This window comes from Erinaceus europaeus, chromosome 8 (genome assembly GCF_950295315.1).
Source record: "Erinaceus europaeus chromosome 8, mEriEur2.1, whole genome shotgun sequence".
NCBI lineage: Eukaryota > Metazoa > Chordata > Mammalia > Eulipotyphla > Erinaceidae > Erinaceus > Erinaceus europaeus.
The window spans coordinates 105,447,133-105,465,361 of record NC_080169.1 but is presented as its reverse complement, the minus strand read 5'-3'; the positions used below and the strand labels follow the sequence as shown (position 1 = coordinate 105,465,361).

Below are 18,229 nucleotides of genomic sequence, written 5' to 3'. Positions count from 1 at the left end.
GGAGAAGCAGAGGGCAAGAAGCACTTTGCTTGGAAGCTGCGGACTAATGGATCAGTCATCTGATTGCTAATGTAGCACAGGAGAGAACCCACAGCTGAGTTGTTCTTTAAACCCTAAGGGGTGTGACTAATTAGGGAAAGACTCCTACTCTATGTTTCCCCATTTCAGATGTCTCTCCCCATTAAAAGCTGTAATGTGACATCATTATGCTGCGCAAACTTTCTCTGAGGGGGTGGGGTGTTCATGGAGAGGAGATGTCTTTGACCTTTCCTTAGATCTTGACACGTTCAATCCATGCTCAGGCTCTCTCAGTAAATTGAGAAGACAAGTCAGCTCTCAGCAGAGGGCATTGTGAGCTTAGGGATGGGCAAACTTCTATAAAAGATGGCTGCTGAGAAAGAGACAGACAGCAAAGCTTCCCTGCTCCCGTCCTCCTTCCCCCATATTATATCATTTTGGATCATTTGAATTGTATATGGCTTTCTATTTAAGTCAGTCATTTGCTGGCAGCAAAACTAGAACGTTTCCTGTTTTTCCTCTCACTGTAATCAGGATTTGGCTGTCCAAATTAGGACTGCCCTAATTACTCCTCAGCAGGTGCCAATCTGGGGAGGGCAGTAACTGGGGAGAGAGGAAGTAAGGACATTTTGCATCTTCAGAATCATACAATAAGAAAACATTTTCTTCCTAGCCTGCAGAGCCTGATTAAGTAATAGGCAACAGGCACCATGGGGTGATAGTGTGTGTGTGTGTGTGTGTGTGTGTGTGTGTGTACTGTTGTATAACAACCATACAAATGATTTTCTATTTATTTTACCATCAAAGCATCACAGATGGGTCCATACTCCCAGAAAGTTAAAGAATAGGTAAGCTATCAGGGGAGGGCATGGGATACAGAGTTCTGGTGGTGGGAATTGTGCGAAACTGTACCTCTCTTATCCTATGGTTTTGTCATTGTTTCCTTTTTATAAATAAAAAATTTAAATAAAAAGTGTCACACAATTACTGTTCGCAATCCGGAGATAAATTCATCCCAGGCTTGTGGGAGATAACTGTAGATATTACCCCTGTATAGGAATGATTCAATTGTGGCTGCCATTAAGAAAACAGCATTTGCGAAAACTAATAAAGTCATAGGCCCTTTGGAATATAACGAAAACAGACCTACTAGCTATTTCCAAAATGGAGACCCCAAATCTTCATCTGTGATATTCCAGCCTTTAGGTTCCTGATTAGTCAACAATTTGTTCTGCTTTATATGTTAACTCTTTTCAGCCACCAGGTTCCAGATGCTACCATGATGCCAACCAGACTTCCCTGGGCAGATTACCCCACCAATGTGTCCTGAAGCCCTACTTCCCCAGAGCTTTGCCCCACTAGGGAAAGAGAGAGACAGGCTGGGAGTATGGATAATGACCCTGGGGCCATACTCCAGAGGGATAAAGAATAAGAAAGCTAGCAGAGGAGGCGATGGGATACAGAGATCTGGTGTTGGGAATTGTACACCTCTTATCCTATGGTTTTGTCAGTGTTTCCATTTTGTAAATAAAAATTTTAAAAAAAGAAAGAAAAAATAAATTCTTCCTTGTTAAATAAACGTTAAGTAAATAACAAAAAATTTTTTAAAAGAAGACACCATTTCAGAGAATTTGGCCAGCAGAGATACCAAGGTATAAAGGAAGGAACAAGATATTCTTGATGATCAGAGTATGTGAAGAAATAAGAACAATGGTTATAAGGCAGGCTAGATAGTCAGGAAGAATGAAATCCACCCCCTCTACTGCCATATCAGTGCAAAACCAGACCACGTTGGACACATGACTGACCACCTCTTTAAGGACTCAGTCACCAGCATGAACTGGAAGAAATCAAGTGAAACCAAGATGGTAACTGAAATTTCTGCTGTGTCATCTTGAGTTTCATTATACTTGTCATTAGAATAAATCCTCATGCCAGCTGGAAGAGGCCCCTTTCACGAGGTTGATGCCCTGATGGTTCTGCAATGGCCAAATCTGGGGAAAGGCTACTTTTCCTAGTAAATCTCCTCCCATACAAGTCTCCTAATGAATAGTAATTAACTCGTCTTTCCTGAGATAGCTTTGCCTATTCCAAGCAGAGCCATATAATCAGGCCGAAGAGGAGAACCATGTAGCTCACCTTAGAATCCATCTACACTTCCCTCTGAGTGTGTACTTTCAAGTCCCCTCTGCCTCTTTCCAATAAAGTCCATTAGGAACTTAATGATATCTTTGTCCTTAAATTCCTTCCAGACTCTTAACAAGAACCTGTACCTGGGTTCAAGACACACTTTTTTCTCACCTCCCTGGACTCTAGGCTCTATCATCTCTTACTGTGAGCCAATGAACCCTCATACAGCAACAGGTATACTTAAGAAGAATTCATAAAAGGGAGATACAGTTTCACTGTTTGAGCAGCATAGTGAAAGAATTAAGTCAATTCCTATGGGGAAGACAGACCTTGTTGTGAACAAAACTACCCAGTTCCTGTATAACCTTAGTCCCCTTCTACACTACCCCCACCCCTACTCACTAGGCAAAAACATAATATTAGCAATTCACCCCTCTCCCTCCTACACTAATAATTTCCCCTCTCCTACATAGTTCTTTTGAGACATAACATTGCATTCAATGTTCATATTCTTCTATTTGAAATAACACAAAAATGCCTTTCGTGTGACCTCAATTCTCTAGCTGCTGTTCTATTTGCAGCAAAACTTACTGTAAAATTTTCTCTCAAATTTATAACTTCTTTATTTCCAGTTTCTTTTTTAAGCCCACACCAATCCTATTTTCACACCTACTAATCCATTGAAAGAATCCATGTAATGATCACCAGAGACCTCCACAGTTTTCAGTTTATCAACCAATCTCCTTTTCATTCAGAGTAGAACCCAGCAACTCTACAAAGACTTACAAGCCCCTAAAACGTAGGTCCTCTGTTCCCACGTGGATATACTCCTAAAAGCCTCCTCCTTGCTCAATTTACGATAGCCACAAGAGCCTCCCGATACGTGGAATGAGAATAAAAGCAAAATGAAACATCATAGATGATGAAGCAATGCCTTGGTCTCTTGTCACAAAATAAAAATAATATTTAAAAATGTCATGTATGCTCTTGCTTTAGGGTGCCTGCTAGGGAGGGAGATTTCTAGATAGCTACTCCCTACACTCCTTTAAACTTTTCCTAAACGTCAACTCAACAAGGTCTACTTGGGGCTCCCTATTTAAAATTGCAAATTTCTGCTGTTCTTCAGAATCTATTCAACCTCTTCTATTTCCATCATAGTGCATACCACATAAAATTTTTTGGAGTATGTTAATGTTATATACTTATTTTTTTTAATTTTACTTATTTATTGTGGATAGAGACAGAAAGAATTTGAGAAGGGAGGGAGATAGAAAGGGAAAGAGACATAGAGGCACCAGCAGACCTGCTTCACTGCTTGTGAAGCAACTCCCCTGCAGGTGGGGAGCTGGGGGCTATAACCGGTACCCTTAAGTCGGTCCTTGCACCACCTTCACTTAACCCACTGAGCTACCGCCTGACTCCCAACATTACATACTTATTGCTTATTTCCTCTTTCCTTCTTCAACAGAATGTAAACCCCATGCAAGAATTCTTTTGCCTGTCTGGTTCATTGCTACAAAGATATGCTTTTATATAAGAGCTCAATGAACATTTGTTAAGTGAGTGAAATCCTAGAAACCAGTAAACTGCTTTTGAGAATGGTGTAATCAATTTGTGCCAAAAGTTCCTGAGATTTAAAAATATTTTGACAGGCTTAATAAATTTAGGCCAGGACCTTGGGGTAGTGGAATAATTCACAGTATAGAATCCACAGAACTGCTGCTGATTGTTCTTGGAAGTATTCTGGCAGAGGAGAAAAAGATCACTGAGAGCAAATGCCCTGGTGCTCATAAAAGATCAATTACAGAAACTGGGTGAGTTTGAAGCTACAGGAACATTCTCAGATTATTAAAACTGGTTCAAGAGTAATAAGGAAGTGGGACTTACTAGGAGCTAAAATCTTCTTACAAAGAGCAAGTCACATGACATCTTCCCTTTCTTAGCTGGGTTACTAGGTGATTTGAAAGACGAATTTGGTTCAAGTCCAAGACATCCCTGGCCTTTTTCCAAGAATGACCTGAAAATGCTAAAGGTTTGGCTGAGCAAGAAACAGTGAGTCCTCATAGTAAAAGAATGGGAGGGCTTAGTATTGTCCATAGCTGGCTAGCACATGCCCATCTTGGTAATGTACCCAAAAGAACTTTGAGGGAAAATGAGCTACTAATACATTTTAAGTATTAGAATTTTAAATATTAGGATACCAATAAGAAATCTAACATGACCCTTAGAGGGGAAATAATCAAATGCAGTTTGTGCTGTCCTGTCGTTTTGCGCCGCGGAGAAGAGAGAGAGGAGGTCCGGAGCGAAGAGGGAACACAAATCTTTATTTGCGCTGACACCTCAGAGTTGGGTGCTAGAGAAGCAGGTTGGGCCACGTGGAGATAGCGAAAATGGCCGCCTCATGCAGTAACCTTTCCTGCGTCTGAACACCGGAGTGAAGCGCTGGCAAGAGAGGGAGGTGCGGAAGAAGAAGGGCTTTTATAGGAGCAGCTTTTGTGAGAATGGGAAGGGGGAGGAGTAACCATAGCACTGCAGGATAGGATAATAACTCTTGTGATAATGGGAGGGGGGAGGAGTAACCCAGAGCACTCCAAATATCGCAGGGGAAATAGACAATGCACAACATGGCCCTGAGGGCACAACATGGCCCTGAGGGCACAACATGGCGAAACAGGCACTCCGAGAATGTCCCAACTCTCACAGGAACTAGCAGTAGCCTGAGGGGACAACATGGCAGATGTGACTGCATCTGCACAATTTCCCAGCACTGTCCTGACTGGTAGGAAAGTAATCTTTGTCATTTTCACTACTGCCATTATTAAAATAACAATTAATCATTTGGAGGTCCAAAACTTACTATATTGCCAAAAGCAGTTCAACATGACTGCACATTCCAAAAACATTCCTATAAAGGGAGAACTATTACTATGCCTTCTATGCATGTGGCAGAATGAAGCTGGTATTCAAACTTAGACCCTAGAATATGTTCTTGAGCTAAAGCCTTCATTCATCATCAGTAAAAAACACATGGACTCAAGTCAGACAGGTTGTTCAGTGTTAGAACATATGTCTTGCATATGTAAGGCTCTGGGTTTGATCCCTAGCACCAGATATAATCTCAAAGTGGTACTCTAGTTTCTGTCTCTCAAATCAAAAGCAAAAACAAATAAGGGATGGGTGGTGGTGCGCCTGATTAAATGCATACAGTACCCTGTGAAAGGACCTGGGTTTGAATCTCTGCTCCCCACCTGCAGGGAGGATGATTCACAAGCATCCTTCTTTCTGTCACCTTTTACATTCTGAATTCTATTTTTATTAGTGATTGAATATTGATGTACAAACTTATAAAAGGGCTGGGTGGTGGTGCACCTGGTTGAGCACATATATTACAGTGTACAAGGACTCAGTTCAAGCTTCCAGTCCTCACCTAGAAGGGGAAGAGAAGCAGTGCTGCAGGTGTCTCTCTGTTTCTCTCCCTCCATACCTCCCCCTTCCCTCTCAATTTCTCTGTCTTTAATACATATATAATTTTTTTTTAACCATATGGTTCCTCCCACCAGAGTTCTATGTCCCATTGCCTACAATGGAAACTGTAGCAGTTCTCCCACAGTCACTAATAAGGGCTGATTCAACAACTATCTATATCTTTATCTATATTTTCCCCATTTTTTCAGTGGTTCTGCCTTCACTTCCTTTGTAACTGACTCCTATACCTATTACTACTTGTATGTCTTTCCTTTTTTCCTCTTCTCTCTCCAAGAAGAGAAATAGTGCCTGGCTTCCTCTGGTGTTTTTTAGATTCACTTCCCTTTCATTGGTAATATAAAAACAAGACTCCTGGTGTCACATGTTTCAGGTCCTGGTAGAATCAGGGTGCAGAGTCCCCTCCTTTACTTCCGCTATCATTTACCTCTTGGCATATGGACTGAAATTCTTTTTATGGTACAGAAGGTGGGGGTTCTGGCTTCTGTAATAGCTTGCTGGGCATGAGTGTTGGCAGGTCAATCCATACCCCTAGCTTGTTTCTATCTTTCCCTAGTGAGGTAGGGCTCTGGAGAGGTGATATTCTGGGACACGTTGGTGAGGTCATCTGCTGAGGGAAGTCAGAGCAGAATCACAGTTGCATCTGGAGCTTGATGGCTGAGGCTGCAATGCTCCTGTGGATGTCTCGGCTATAGTTTGATGGGGTTTGTTAGGTGTTATCATTGCTGGTATTTGTTGTTGGGGGAAAGTCTGTTCTGTTTGTAGTTACTCCATAGCCATGCCTCCAGGAAGTCATTTCTTACTTTCTGTACCCACCCCTCCCCTCTCAATTTCTCTCTGTTCTATCCAATTAAAAAAAAAAATAGAAAGAAAAAATGGCGGCAGTGGACTAATAGGGTCACCACCAAGTTCTAGTGATAACCCTGGTGGAATTAAAAAAAAAATTTAAAGCCAAAAATATTATATATTCAAAAGAAAGAAAAGGAAACACATGAGCTCCTGAAGCAATGAGTAAAAGATGTTAATCCAAAAAAAAGTCTTATGAGCCATGTCCTCCAAAAGGTCAGCAAAACAGCTCACTAGGACACTGTGTTACTTTGCCATATGTATGACCCAAGTTTAAGTCTGACCTCCACTACATTCAAGGAAGCATTGGTGCTGTGGTGGTTTCTTTCACACTCTCTCTGCCTCCGCCTCTAGTTATGCTCTTCAAATTCTCTCCTTAGTCCTAGCCAGTTGAGTTTATCAATGATATTTTTTAAAAAGTGAACATTGCTTATAAATCAAGAATCACATGTAGTTTGGAGAAATAACCAAGATTTTTCTGATGACAGTGAGGAGTCAAACATACGTCAGCAAGCTGAAATGGTGCGCTGAAAGTAACGTTACAATTTAAGGGGGTAAATAGGAGGTATCGAATTTAGCTTAAACCTTTTCTACAGACACAGCAAAGACAAGACTAATTTAAACTAGTATTTTTCACATTTCCTGACCTCCTACACTCAACCAAGAGCCATAGTCTATGCATTTACCTCCTTAATAGTTTTTGATCTGTCTCATCGTCACTTCATTTCCCCTACCTTTCTTCTAATTCAAACACCCATTGCTTCTCTTCCCTCTCCTTCCTAATGTTTGCCTTCTCAATCCATCGCTGACCAAGTTTAAGAAAATCTCCCTAAGCAGAGGTCTTTATCTGGTCCTTCCTGCATACTGACCCTCAGTGGTTCCTTACTGCTCTTCACTGTTTTGTCCCCTCCTCACTGCTTCATGTCTGTATGATTTCACCACCCTGACTGACTTTATTTTTTTTCATTGTTCTTTCAAATTCAACTATAGAGAAGGGGACAGAGAGAGAAGGAGAGAAACCATGCATGAAGCTCCCCCTATACAAGTTCCCATTTGCGAGTCTATGTCCTCACACAGGGGAAAGTGTGCACTCTGCTGAGGGAGCTATTTCTTGTTCCCCACAGATGTTTTCATTTTCCTCTTTCAATTATTGTTTGTACTTCTTTTCAATGACTTTTTTTTTTATCCCAATGGAATGCAACTTTATGCTTGAAAGTATTTGTTACTCTTTTTTAGTTTTCTGCATAAATTATTTGTACCGGTTAAAATCTAAATGATTTAAATTACTACACTGTTGTCACAAGACTGAACTTTAACATTTTAAAAATATTTTTACTTAGAGGTTGGGAGACACAGTGCACACTTTACCATGTGCAACAACCTGGGCTTGAGCCATCAACCATCAGATGGGAACACCAGGCAGAGAAAAAGCTTCCCATGTGATGAAGCAGTGTTGTGGTGTCTCTCCTTCATCTCTCTCTCTCTCTCCTCTCTTTCACCTGCTATCTGAGAAGAAGAAGAAGAAGGAGGAGGAGGAGGAGGAGGAGGAGGAGGAGAAGGAGAAGGAGAAGAAGAAGAAGAAGAAGAAGAAGAAGAAGAAGAAGAAGTAGAAGAGCCACAAGGAGCAGTGGAATTGTGCAGGCTTGAATCCATCCTGGCAGTAGATGGGAAAAGAAAATGGATTTAAATTGCCATTGCAATTATTATTTAGTACACAATGGATTATAACATAATTGTTGGTTATCTGTGAGCTTAACCAAAAGTATCATCATTTTAAGTGGATAATTACTGAACGAATGAAGCAAAATATGGATGGGAATGCATCTCTCAATGAGCTGGTTGGGCTGCTATGTTTTAAACGGTTCATGTAATTATGCAAAAATGTTGCTTTTTTTTTTTTTTTGCTGGAATCAAACAGGGTAAGCATTAGTCTTCTCTCAACACTGCTTCCTAACTCTCAGTGGCTCCTTACCAGCTACCAAACACTATCTAAATTTACAAGTCTTGTTTTTAAAGATGCTGTGCTACTTGTCCTTACTTTTCTTGCTCAATAATATCTCCTACTGTCTTGGACTAGGAACTCTGTTCCAGTAAAATTTCTTAATTTGGCCCTCTGAATATCAGGTGGTCAACTATGTTGGAGTTCCCATTCCATCCCTGAAATGCCCTTATTTATTGTTTTCATCTCCCTACTACTCACTTATCTTTCCAGGTCCAGCACATAACTCACCTGGTTCTATGAAATCTTTCCAGACTCCAATTACCTTTTATTCTCTCTTTCCCCTGTGTTACTCTTTCTGCTCTGAATTTCTGTATTTTATAAGTAGTACCCGATTATGTACTAGACTTTACATATTCATTCTTAATTACATAGCACATACATGTGGTATTTTATTATACACTCTTTTGTCCCCTAATGATTACATGTCTTGTCAACTAGACCATAATTTGGTTCTATTATTAGCTTTTCGCAGGAAGTTCCATGATCTTTCCTAATATCCCAAAGAGATTTCTGAAGCCAAAGAAATTAGAGAGAAAACTACAGGTTTTCAAATCTGTAACAATGGTTTTCCAGTTTTATGGAAGCTGAAAATAGATATAACTGCTTTCTCATGATAAAGGAAGATTCTAGATCACTGTCAGGATTATCAATAGAGCTCAGTGCCAACATAAAGAGTCCACCACTCTCTGCGGCCATTTTTTTTTCCTTTTCATTTTATTTGATAGGACAGAGAGAGACATTGAGAGGAGAGGGGGATAGATAGAAAGACAGACACTCGTAGCACTGCTTCACTGCTCATGGATTGTCCCCCTGCAAGTAGGGATTAGGGCTCAAACCCACTTTCTAGCAAATGGTAACCTGTACCACTGCTCAGTCCCTTATCAGGAATACATTTATAAGAATTAAAAATAAGTCATTTTAGAATGTGAAAGGGCTGCTGTTAAAAGGATGAAATTGTTTTACTTTAAAGATCTTTTAAAACCATATAATGAAGTAATCAAGATCTGGGAGTACCCTATGGAACAAATCATTGATTGAATGATTGATTGATTGATAGAGACAGGCAGAAACTGAGAGGGAGGAGGAAGTAGAGGGAGAGAGAGAGACAGAGAGACATCTGCAACCCTGCTTCATCACTTGTGAACCTTCCCTCCTGCAGGTGGGGACTGAGGCTTGAATCCGGATCTTTCTGCATTGTAACATATATGCTCAAGCAGATGCGCCGCTATCCAGCCCCTGGAGATAAGTCTTATGATCCAGATTTTCATGAAAAGGACAGTTGACACATCACTTCTGAAGTGCTAAGTGATTCTATCCCATCATCCCTTCTACATCCTCTGTTAATATGATTACATTAGATCTATGACACATATTATCCTCAGGCCCTTTGACAAACACAAGGATGAGTTTTGCAAGGAAAGCTGGGCATTAACCTATGAAGATAATAGCACCAACCAGAAGACCTCCCAGCGCAAGCTCTACCTGTAGGCTGCAGTGCAGGTATCTTTATACTCCTGGAGCTTTACACACACCATGTTAAGAAACTGATCTGAGTAGGCGCTCAAGTCATGCATCAGGTTCATGAGGTCTTGCACGGTCTTATCCACAATGATCGTACTCTAGAAAAGAAGACAAAGAGGGTGAGCACATGGAGGTAGCATGAGTTTATTGAGTCTTGTGATAGGCAGAAGTAGGAAGTACAAAACGAAGCATGTGGCATTTAAAATTCCTGATTAAAAACTATAACAAGAAAAAAGTATATCACACAGTGCTGGTCTTCCAAAAACATAGGCAAGGATTTCCCATGAAGGCAAATAAGACATAGATTTTAAAACTGACTTAGTGGAAATTCTTTTTTTATTATTTATTTATTTATTTATTTAAATATTTATCTATTTTCCCTTTTGTTGTCCTTGCTGTTTCTTATTGTTGTAGTTATTTTTGCTGCTGCTGTTGTCATCATTGTTGGATAGGACAGAGAGAAATGGAGAGAGGAGGGGGAGACAGAGAGGAGGAGAAAAAGATAGGCACCTGCAGACCTGCTTCACCGCTTGTGAAGTGACTCCCCTGCAGGTGGGGAGCCAGGGGCTTGAACCGGGATCCTTATGCTGGTCCTTGCGCTTCACGTCATGTGCATTTAACCTGCTGCGCTACCACCCGACTCCCTGGAATTCTTTTAAAAAAAATTATGAAGCCCACCTCACCATGATACAAAAGCAGAGACACAGCAAAAAAGAAAAAAGGGTTTATAGTTAACAATATTTGCAAACTTTTTTTTTTACCATAAATTGGGAGCTACTCTCTGCCCTGATACAGTTTTCTAGTCCTGTTCCCAACTCTGACACCAGCTCCCCAGATAGTACCTTTGTCCCACCTGCATGTTAGCTATTGGACTCAGGCAAAAATTAGTAAAGTCATGGGCCCCTTAGATTATACCTAAAATAGTCCTACTAGCTTTCTCCAAAATGGAAACCTCAAATCTCACTGGTTATAGTCTTACCTTTAGATTACTGATTATTAAACTGTCATGCTTTATATCTTAAATGTTTTTTCAGCCACCATGTTGCAGATGCTACCATGATACCAACCTGACTTCACTGGATGGATGACCTCACCAATGTGCCCTGGAACCCCACCTCTCCAGAGCCCTACCCCACTAGGGAAAGAGAGAGACAGGCTGGGATCAACCTGCCAACACCCATGTCTATCGGAGAAGCTATTACAGAAGCCAGACTTTCTGCCTTCTGCATCCCATAGAGATCTTTGGTCCATGTTCCCAGAGGGTTAAAGAACATAAAAGCTTTCAATGGAGGGGACGGGATACAGAGTTCTAGTAGTGAGAAGTGTGTGGAATTGTACCCACTCTTATCCTATGGTCTTGTTGATCATTATTACATAAAAAATAAAATAAAAAAACTAAAAAACAAAAGGAAACGAAAATTACATTACAATTTCCCTGATGAACACAGATACACCAGCATATTAAAAAGATTTACATCATGACCAAAACAAATTTATCCTAGGGATGCAAGGGTGATTCATTATATATAAATCAATAAATTTGATCTACTAGATACTAAAAGAAAAAACAAAATGACAACATGATTATTTCAATAAATGCAGAGAAAACCTGTGACAAAATCCAACATCCTTTCATGATCAAAACACTACAAAAATGGGAATAGGTGGAAAATTCCTAAATCTAGTTGAATCTATATACAGCAAATCTCCTAGCAATATATCCCAAGGAACCAAATACAGCTATCCAAAGAGATCTATGTATAATTCATAGCTGCACAATTTGTAATAGTCAAAATTTCAATGCAACCTAGATGTTCAACCACAGATGAGTGGCTAAGAAAGTTGTGGTACATATACACAATGGAATGCTACTCAGCTATTAAGAATGATGAATTCATCTTCTTCACTTCATCTTGTATGGAACTCAAAGGAAGCATGTTAAGTGAGATAAGCCAGAAAAAAGAAGGAGGAATATGGTATGATCTCATTCACAGACTGAAACTGAAAAAAAGAACAGAAGGAGAGACACAAAGTAGAACTTTTGGGGAGGGTGTGTGTTGGAAGGGACTCTCAGGTCCTGTTGCATAATGGTGGAGGAGGACCTAGGTTGGGGGTGAATGTGTTTGGGAAACAGCTGTCATAATGAGATGAGAAATTTTACCCATGTATCAACAAGTGTACTTACTGTAAACTATTAACTCCCCAATAATATTTTTTGTTGGGCTGGGAAGATAGCATAATGGTTATGTAAAAGACTCTCATGCCTGTGACTCTCAGGTCCCAGGTTCAATTCCCAGCACCATCATAAGCCAGAACTAAGCAGTCCTTTAGCTTCTCTCTCTCTCTTAAAATAAAATCAAAAAAATTAAATATAGAGGGGTTGGGCGGTAGCACAGTGGGTCAAGTGCATGTGGTGTGAAGCACAAGGACCCGCGTAAGGATCCCAGTTCGAGCCCCTGGCTCCCCCAACTGCAGGGGAGTCGCTTCACAGGCAGTGAAGCAGGTCTGCAGTTGTCTCTTTCTTTCCCCCTCTCTATCTTCCCCTCCTCTCTCCATTTCTCTCTGTTCTATGCAACTATGACGACATCAAGAACAACAACAACAATAATAACTACAACAACAACAAGGGCAACAAAAGGGAAAATAAATAATAAAAAAATTTAAAAATCAGATATTTTATTAGCAATTTAACAGAGTTTTACAACATTATAAGATTGATACCTACATGATTACTGATATCCACATGGTTATCTCTCTGGCTTTTAGGAAAGGAAGGCAGGAGTTGGGCAGTAGCACAGTGGGTTAAGCACACGTGGCATAAAGCGCAAGGACCAGCGTAAGTGATCCTGGTTCAAACCCCCAGCTCCCCACCTGCAAGGGAGTTGGTTCACAGGTGGTAAAGTAGGTCTGCAGGTGTCTGTCTTTCTCTCCCCCTCTCTGTCTTCTCCTCCTTTCTCCATTTCTCTCTGTCCTATCCAATAACAACGACATCAACAACAATAATAACTACAACAATAAAAAATAATAAAGGCAACAAAAGGGAAAATAAATAAATAAAACATATTTTTTAAAAAGAAAGGAAGGTATATATATACTGAACTGAAATCTGATTCATTACTTCTACAACTCTACCTTGAGATCAGGGCTCTAGAATAGCCAACACACAGCATAAGTTTTAAAACTTTCAGAACCATCAATCTAACTGCAACATTTGTATTGTGCCTTACAATATTGTGCCTTTATGGAGTGCTTTCATATACACAGCAAATGTTATCTCATTGAGACTAGTTAATATTCACAATATAATATCATATATTATAATAATAGTCTATCATGATATAATAACCAGAAACATTTATTGGACCCAGATAGCTCAGTTTTTTAATCGCACTTAATCTTCCTGACATGCTTCTCTATGAAATAAATAAAACCTGTCATAATCCCCCATTTAAAGCTATAAGAGGTTTAGAAAAATAGAGTCAACAGAGAAGGAGCTCAGGCTTCTGCCTCACTGCTAGACCTGAGTCTTCTGCCCTTGGTCCAGTCACTTTCTCTTGAGAGTACACAATTTCCTACCGTTGTTGCTACTATGTCCAGATCAACTCAGATATACTTTGAAACTGCATTAAAGAAATGTCCCACTCTCAGCCTTAGTGTCTTCCTAGAATCCGGAGGTCAGAGGCACTGGGACAAACTGGACTTCTGTGCTACAGCCTAGATCTTGTTTCAGCGAATCTAGAACCTCATCGCCATCGGATCCTACTCAACCATCTTGAGTGATCTTCATTGCTCATACCAAAACACAGCCTCTTTTGCTCCTTTGTCTTGGACTTGTCATTCTGGACTAGTTCTGCTCGCCTTGTGGCTGAATGTAACCCGTGTACAATAAATAACCTCTGCTGCTATCTTAGCTGAAGGGAGAGAAAAAAAAGAAAGAAATGTCCCATCTTGCAGACAGAGTCTGGAAGCACTGTAGAGCAAATCAGTGTTTCTGTCTGAAAATAGGCATACTCAATCTATTCTAAATCTTTGGTTGAGAAAAGACTGATTTGTTTCAACCACGAATTCACGCTTCTTTCAAAAGCAGAAGAATTTGCACTGAAGTAAATAATCAGAAATTTAGCTTGAAATTATTTAATCCATAACTGGTCTCTCAAATAGCACTTTTCATACAGAATTATATAAACTTAGGTAGACTTGGTCATAAAGTAAACAATGTTTCTAACCTGTGAAAGAATACAAAGAGAATCTATTATGGTTAAATAGAGTCTGTGGACTACACTGTTTGGATTTAAAAAAAAAATCTTCGAGCAAAGTGGTGGCACACCTGGTTGAGTGCACATGTGCAAGGACCCGGGTTTCAGCTCCCAGTCCCCACCTGCAGGAGGAAAGCATTGCAAGTGCTGAAGCAATCTGCAGGTATCTCTCTGTTTTCCTCTCTTATCTCCTCCTTCCTCTGGATTTCTGGCTATCTCTTATCAAATAATGATAAATTTTAAAAAGAATTTTTTGTATTATCTTTATTTATTTTATAGAGACAGCCAAAAATTGAGAAGGAGGGAGGGAGAGAGAGAGAGAGACAGGAAAAGAGAGAGAGAGAGACCTGTAGCACTGCTTCACCACTTGCAAAGCTTTCCCTCTGCAAGTGGAGATGGGGCTCGAACCCAGTCCCTTGCACATTATAACAAGTTCATTCAAACAGGTGCGCTACCACCCAGTCCCTCCTCCCAATTTTTTCAATCTAAAACAATAAGGACTGATAAAATGTATAGTTTTTCCCAACACAATGGCAGATCAGCCTGAGCTACAGTTTTACAGTATGAAAATACAAGACAATTTTGTTATGGAGCCAAGAGATAGTTCACTGGCTAAGGTGCATGGCTTTCCATACATACAGCTCAGCTTCAAACCCTGGCACCACATGTGCATGCCACAACAAGAGGGCAAAACTCTGGTGGTGTAATATTTCCCCCCTTCCTCTCTCTGTCTCTCTATGGAAGAATAAAGGGGAGGGTTCACCAAAAGAAAACAAAAGTATTTGTTGTAGAGTTTCTATTCCCTCCCCAATTCTATTTCTTCTCCCTCTACTCCTCACCTTCCAGTAAAATAATCAGAAGGTGAAAAGGAAGGAACAGTTATATTCTAGAAGGTAAGTCTCATAGGAAACCAAATTACAGTCTCCATAGAATCCCCACAAGTTCAACTTCCTTTTCCGTATTGATTTTAAGATGAAAGCAGTGCAGCTTCACCCTGATCCATAATCCCGCTCCTCTGTATTTGTGTGTGAGTGACAGGAATTGATTCTGCTTTGCTACATGTCCTCATGCAGCTAAGAAGAAAATAAAATCCTCATCCGGATTCAGAACACAGGATATCGGACAACACGTGGGCAGCAATTAATAAGAGAGCAGAGCTCAGCCGTCCTAACAAAGCCAGTATAAAATCTGAAACTCGGCAGAGAAGATGAGCACCAGGAGATTACTTGGATTAGAGAGTGCAAAGGGCCTGGTTCTATTTCCAACCATGTCACTACTAATCAACTCGGGAGGCAGGTTTGGGCAGCCCCTTCCTTTCCTAGGACTCAATTTAACCTCCTGACAGCCAAGGAGAACTTGATGGTTCTTCCACTTCATTGGTGCCCAGCACTCAGGTATCTATCTGATTGCTGTCTTGGTGCTTTTACTCTTAGAGAATTGTGTGTAATTTTTCTCAGGACATCTCAGATGTGTGAGTGGGTGGATGGGACGTCATGGGACTGGGTGGTGGTACACCCAGTTGAATGCACATGTTACCATGCATGAGGACCTGGATTCAAGCCCCTGCCTCCCCAAGGAGATGGGAAGCTTCAGGAACACAGGAGCAGTGCTGCCAGCCTGCAGGTGCCTCTCTCTCTCTCTCTCTCGCTCTGTCTCTCTCTCTCTCTGTGTGTGTGTGTTTTCTCCTCTCCTTTTAAATTCTCTCTCTACTCAATAAATAATATATATATATATATTTATTTATATATATGGAGAGAGAGAGAAAGAGAGAGAGAGAAGCATTTGATATAATTATCAGCTTCTCCAAAGTGAGGCTGGCATTCTTCTTTTCCTTTTTCCTACCTTCAGTTTCTTTCATCCCTCACTTGTTTATCATCTCTCTTGGCCTGTACTAATAACATTAACACATACAACAAACTTGTCTGGGTGTCATACGTAGAAGGGTTGCTAGGCACAGATGTCTTTGTGTTTTGAGGTCTCTCTGGGTGGATTCAGCGGGTCTGTATTTATCCCAGTGCTTTCAGCTGATTAGGGCTGACATTCTGAGGGGAGGAGGGGAGTGTGAAAGCACCCTGGCTTATTCCCTGGATACAAAGGTTTGGGGGTAAACAAGAAGCACCTGCAGGGAATGATTAGCATGCCATGGTTTAATTCCAATGGCTGTGCTCAACACAGCCTGTGTGATGCTATATGATTACACACAATTTTCCAGCTATTTGGTTGGTTTACCTTGTCATGGGAGCACTCGGGATAATCAATCACTACATTCTCTTCAAGGAAAATGATATAGTAGTTTGCCAAATGATGGGTATTTTCACTTGGGGGAAAAATGCTTGTGTTTCTTTTCTTTCTTTCTTTCTTTCTTTTTTTGTTTTTTAAGAATTTATAACAATTTCCAAATCAGTGGCTCTGACAGATTAATGTTGAAAATAGCACATTTTTAACAAGGTCAATGCTGTTTTTATTTACTTGGTCTCTTTGGCATTGCAAATGATTCACTGACTTGTTATTAATTTTGGGATTTGCCAGTGCTGAATATAATGACTCTGTAATAAGTAACCCTCTGATTTTATTCATTATAATTTTTATTAAACATATCACAAATGATTGATATTTGTTTAGGAACAGCTCAATTCTCATTTCTTGCTACTTATTACTAGGTAATAAAGTCTGATTATGACATGAAAAATGATAAAATTAAAATAATTCCCTGGGTAGCTGATTCAATAAAAAGTATTGCTATGAAGTATAAACAAGTAAAGTTTTTAAAGGCATGTACCAGCAACCTATAGTAACAGGGTGTAAATGGACCTACTCTATGCTTCCACACTTGTTAGAAGAAAAAAAAAATCAGATGAATGAATGAAGATGTTAGAACTGAGAGATTAGATCCATTGTTTGCCACAGTGGAGTCCTTCAGCAAGCTACTCATACTAGTACTACAGAAAATTTGTTAAGTGAGGGAGATAGCATAATAATTATGCAAAGGGACTCTCATGCTTGAGGCTCCAAGTCCCAGGTTCAATCTCCTGTATCATTATAAGCCAGAGCTGAGCAGTGATCTGGAAAGGGGGTGAGGCATTTTCTCTAAGTTCAAATATTTGAGAAAATTCTTCTGAGTCAAAAAAAAAAAAAAATCAAGTAGTTTCTTCATTGGTAGACTTCAGAAAAAGTTCATGTGCTAATGCCATCTGAAACTTAAAGAGGTACTATCCAATCATTACTTCTCCCCTGAAGTCAAGAAAACACTAAAATATTTTAAATAGACACCCCCACTTCTGCAGCAAGAAAATACAATAAACTTCATATCTAGATTGTGGGACAATCATTTTAGAAGGTTTCACCACTCAGAAAAGACAAATGTATACAGACAGCAAGGCAATAAATTTAGGTTTCTGTTTGGCAGATTTAAAGGGCCAGGTAGAATTTATACATAGATTTAAAGTAGACATAAAGGAATCATGTTGACTGAAGTAGACCAGAAAGAGGGCGAATACTGGATGATCTTACTCATAGATGGGAACTAAGAAACAAAGCAATGAACAATACAGAGTGAATCTTCAACAGACTGAAATCTAGAGGGGTAGACTTGTGGACTTAGAAGGGGGAAGGGAGAAGTATTAAGAGGAGGTGGGGGATCCAAGTCCCTATGGTAGAGCAAAATAGTGGTACAGTGGAGGGTGAAATGGACTGACATCTATTTTGTGCACATGTATCTTTGCAACAACTGTATAAATCAACATTCCCTCAATAAAGTGATGCTGATAAAGCTGGAAAACAATAAAAAAATGGGGTCAATTTTTAGACAGTCAGAAAAATTATATCATTTAGTATTCACATAGGAGGGCAGAGGAGATAGCATAATGGTTATGCAAAGAAACCCTCATGCCTGAGGCTTCTAAGTCCCAGGTTCTATCTACCATAAGCCAGAGCTGAGCTCTGGTGAGAAAAAAAAAAAAAAAGGAAAGAAAGA

General features: G+C 40.0%; 1 protein-coding gene across 1 annotated transcript in view; it reads right to left on the bottom strand.

The window, feature by feature from the left end:
* Nucleotides 1–18,229, bottom strand: part of EXOC4 (exocyst complex component 4) — a 915,110-nt gene that overhangs the window by 188,302 nt on the left and 708,579 nt on the right. Inside the window, exon 12 of the mRNA XM_060196593.1 lies at nt 9,962–10,098. Coding sequence (XP_060052576.1) covers nt 9,962–10,098 — 137 coding nt within the window. The remainder of the gene's footprint in view (nt 1–9,961; nt 10,099–18,229) is intronic.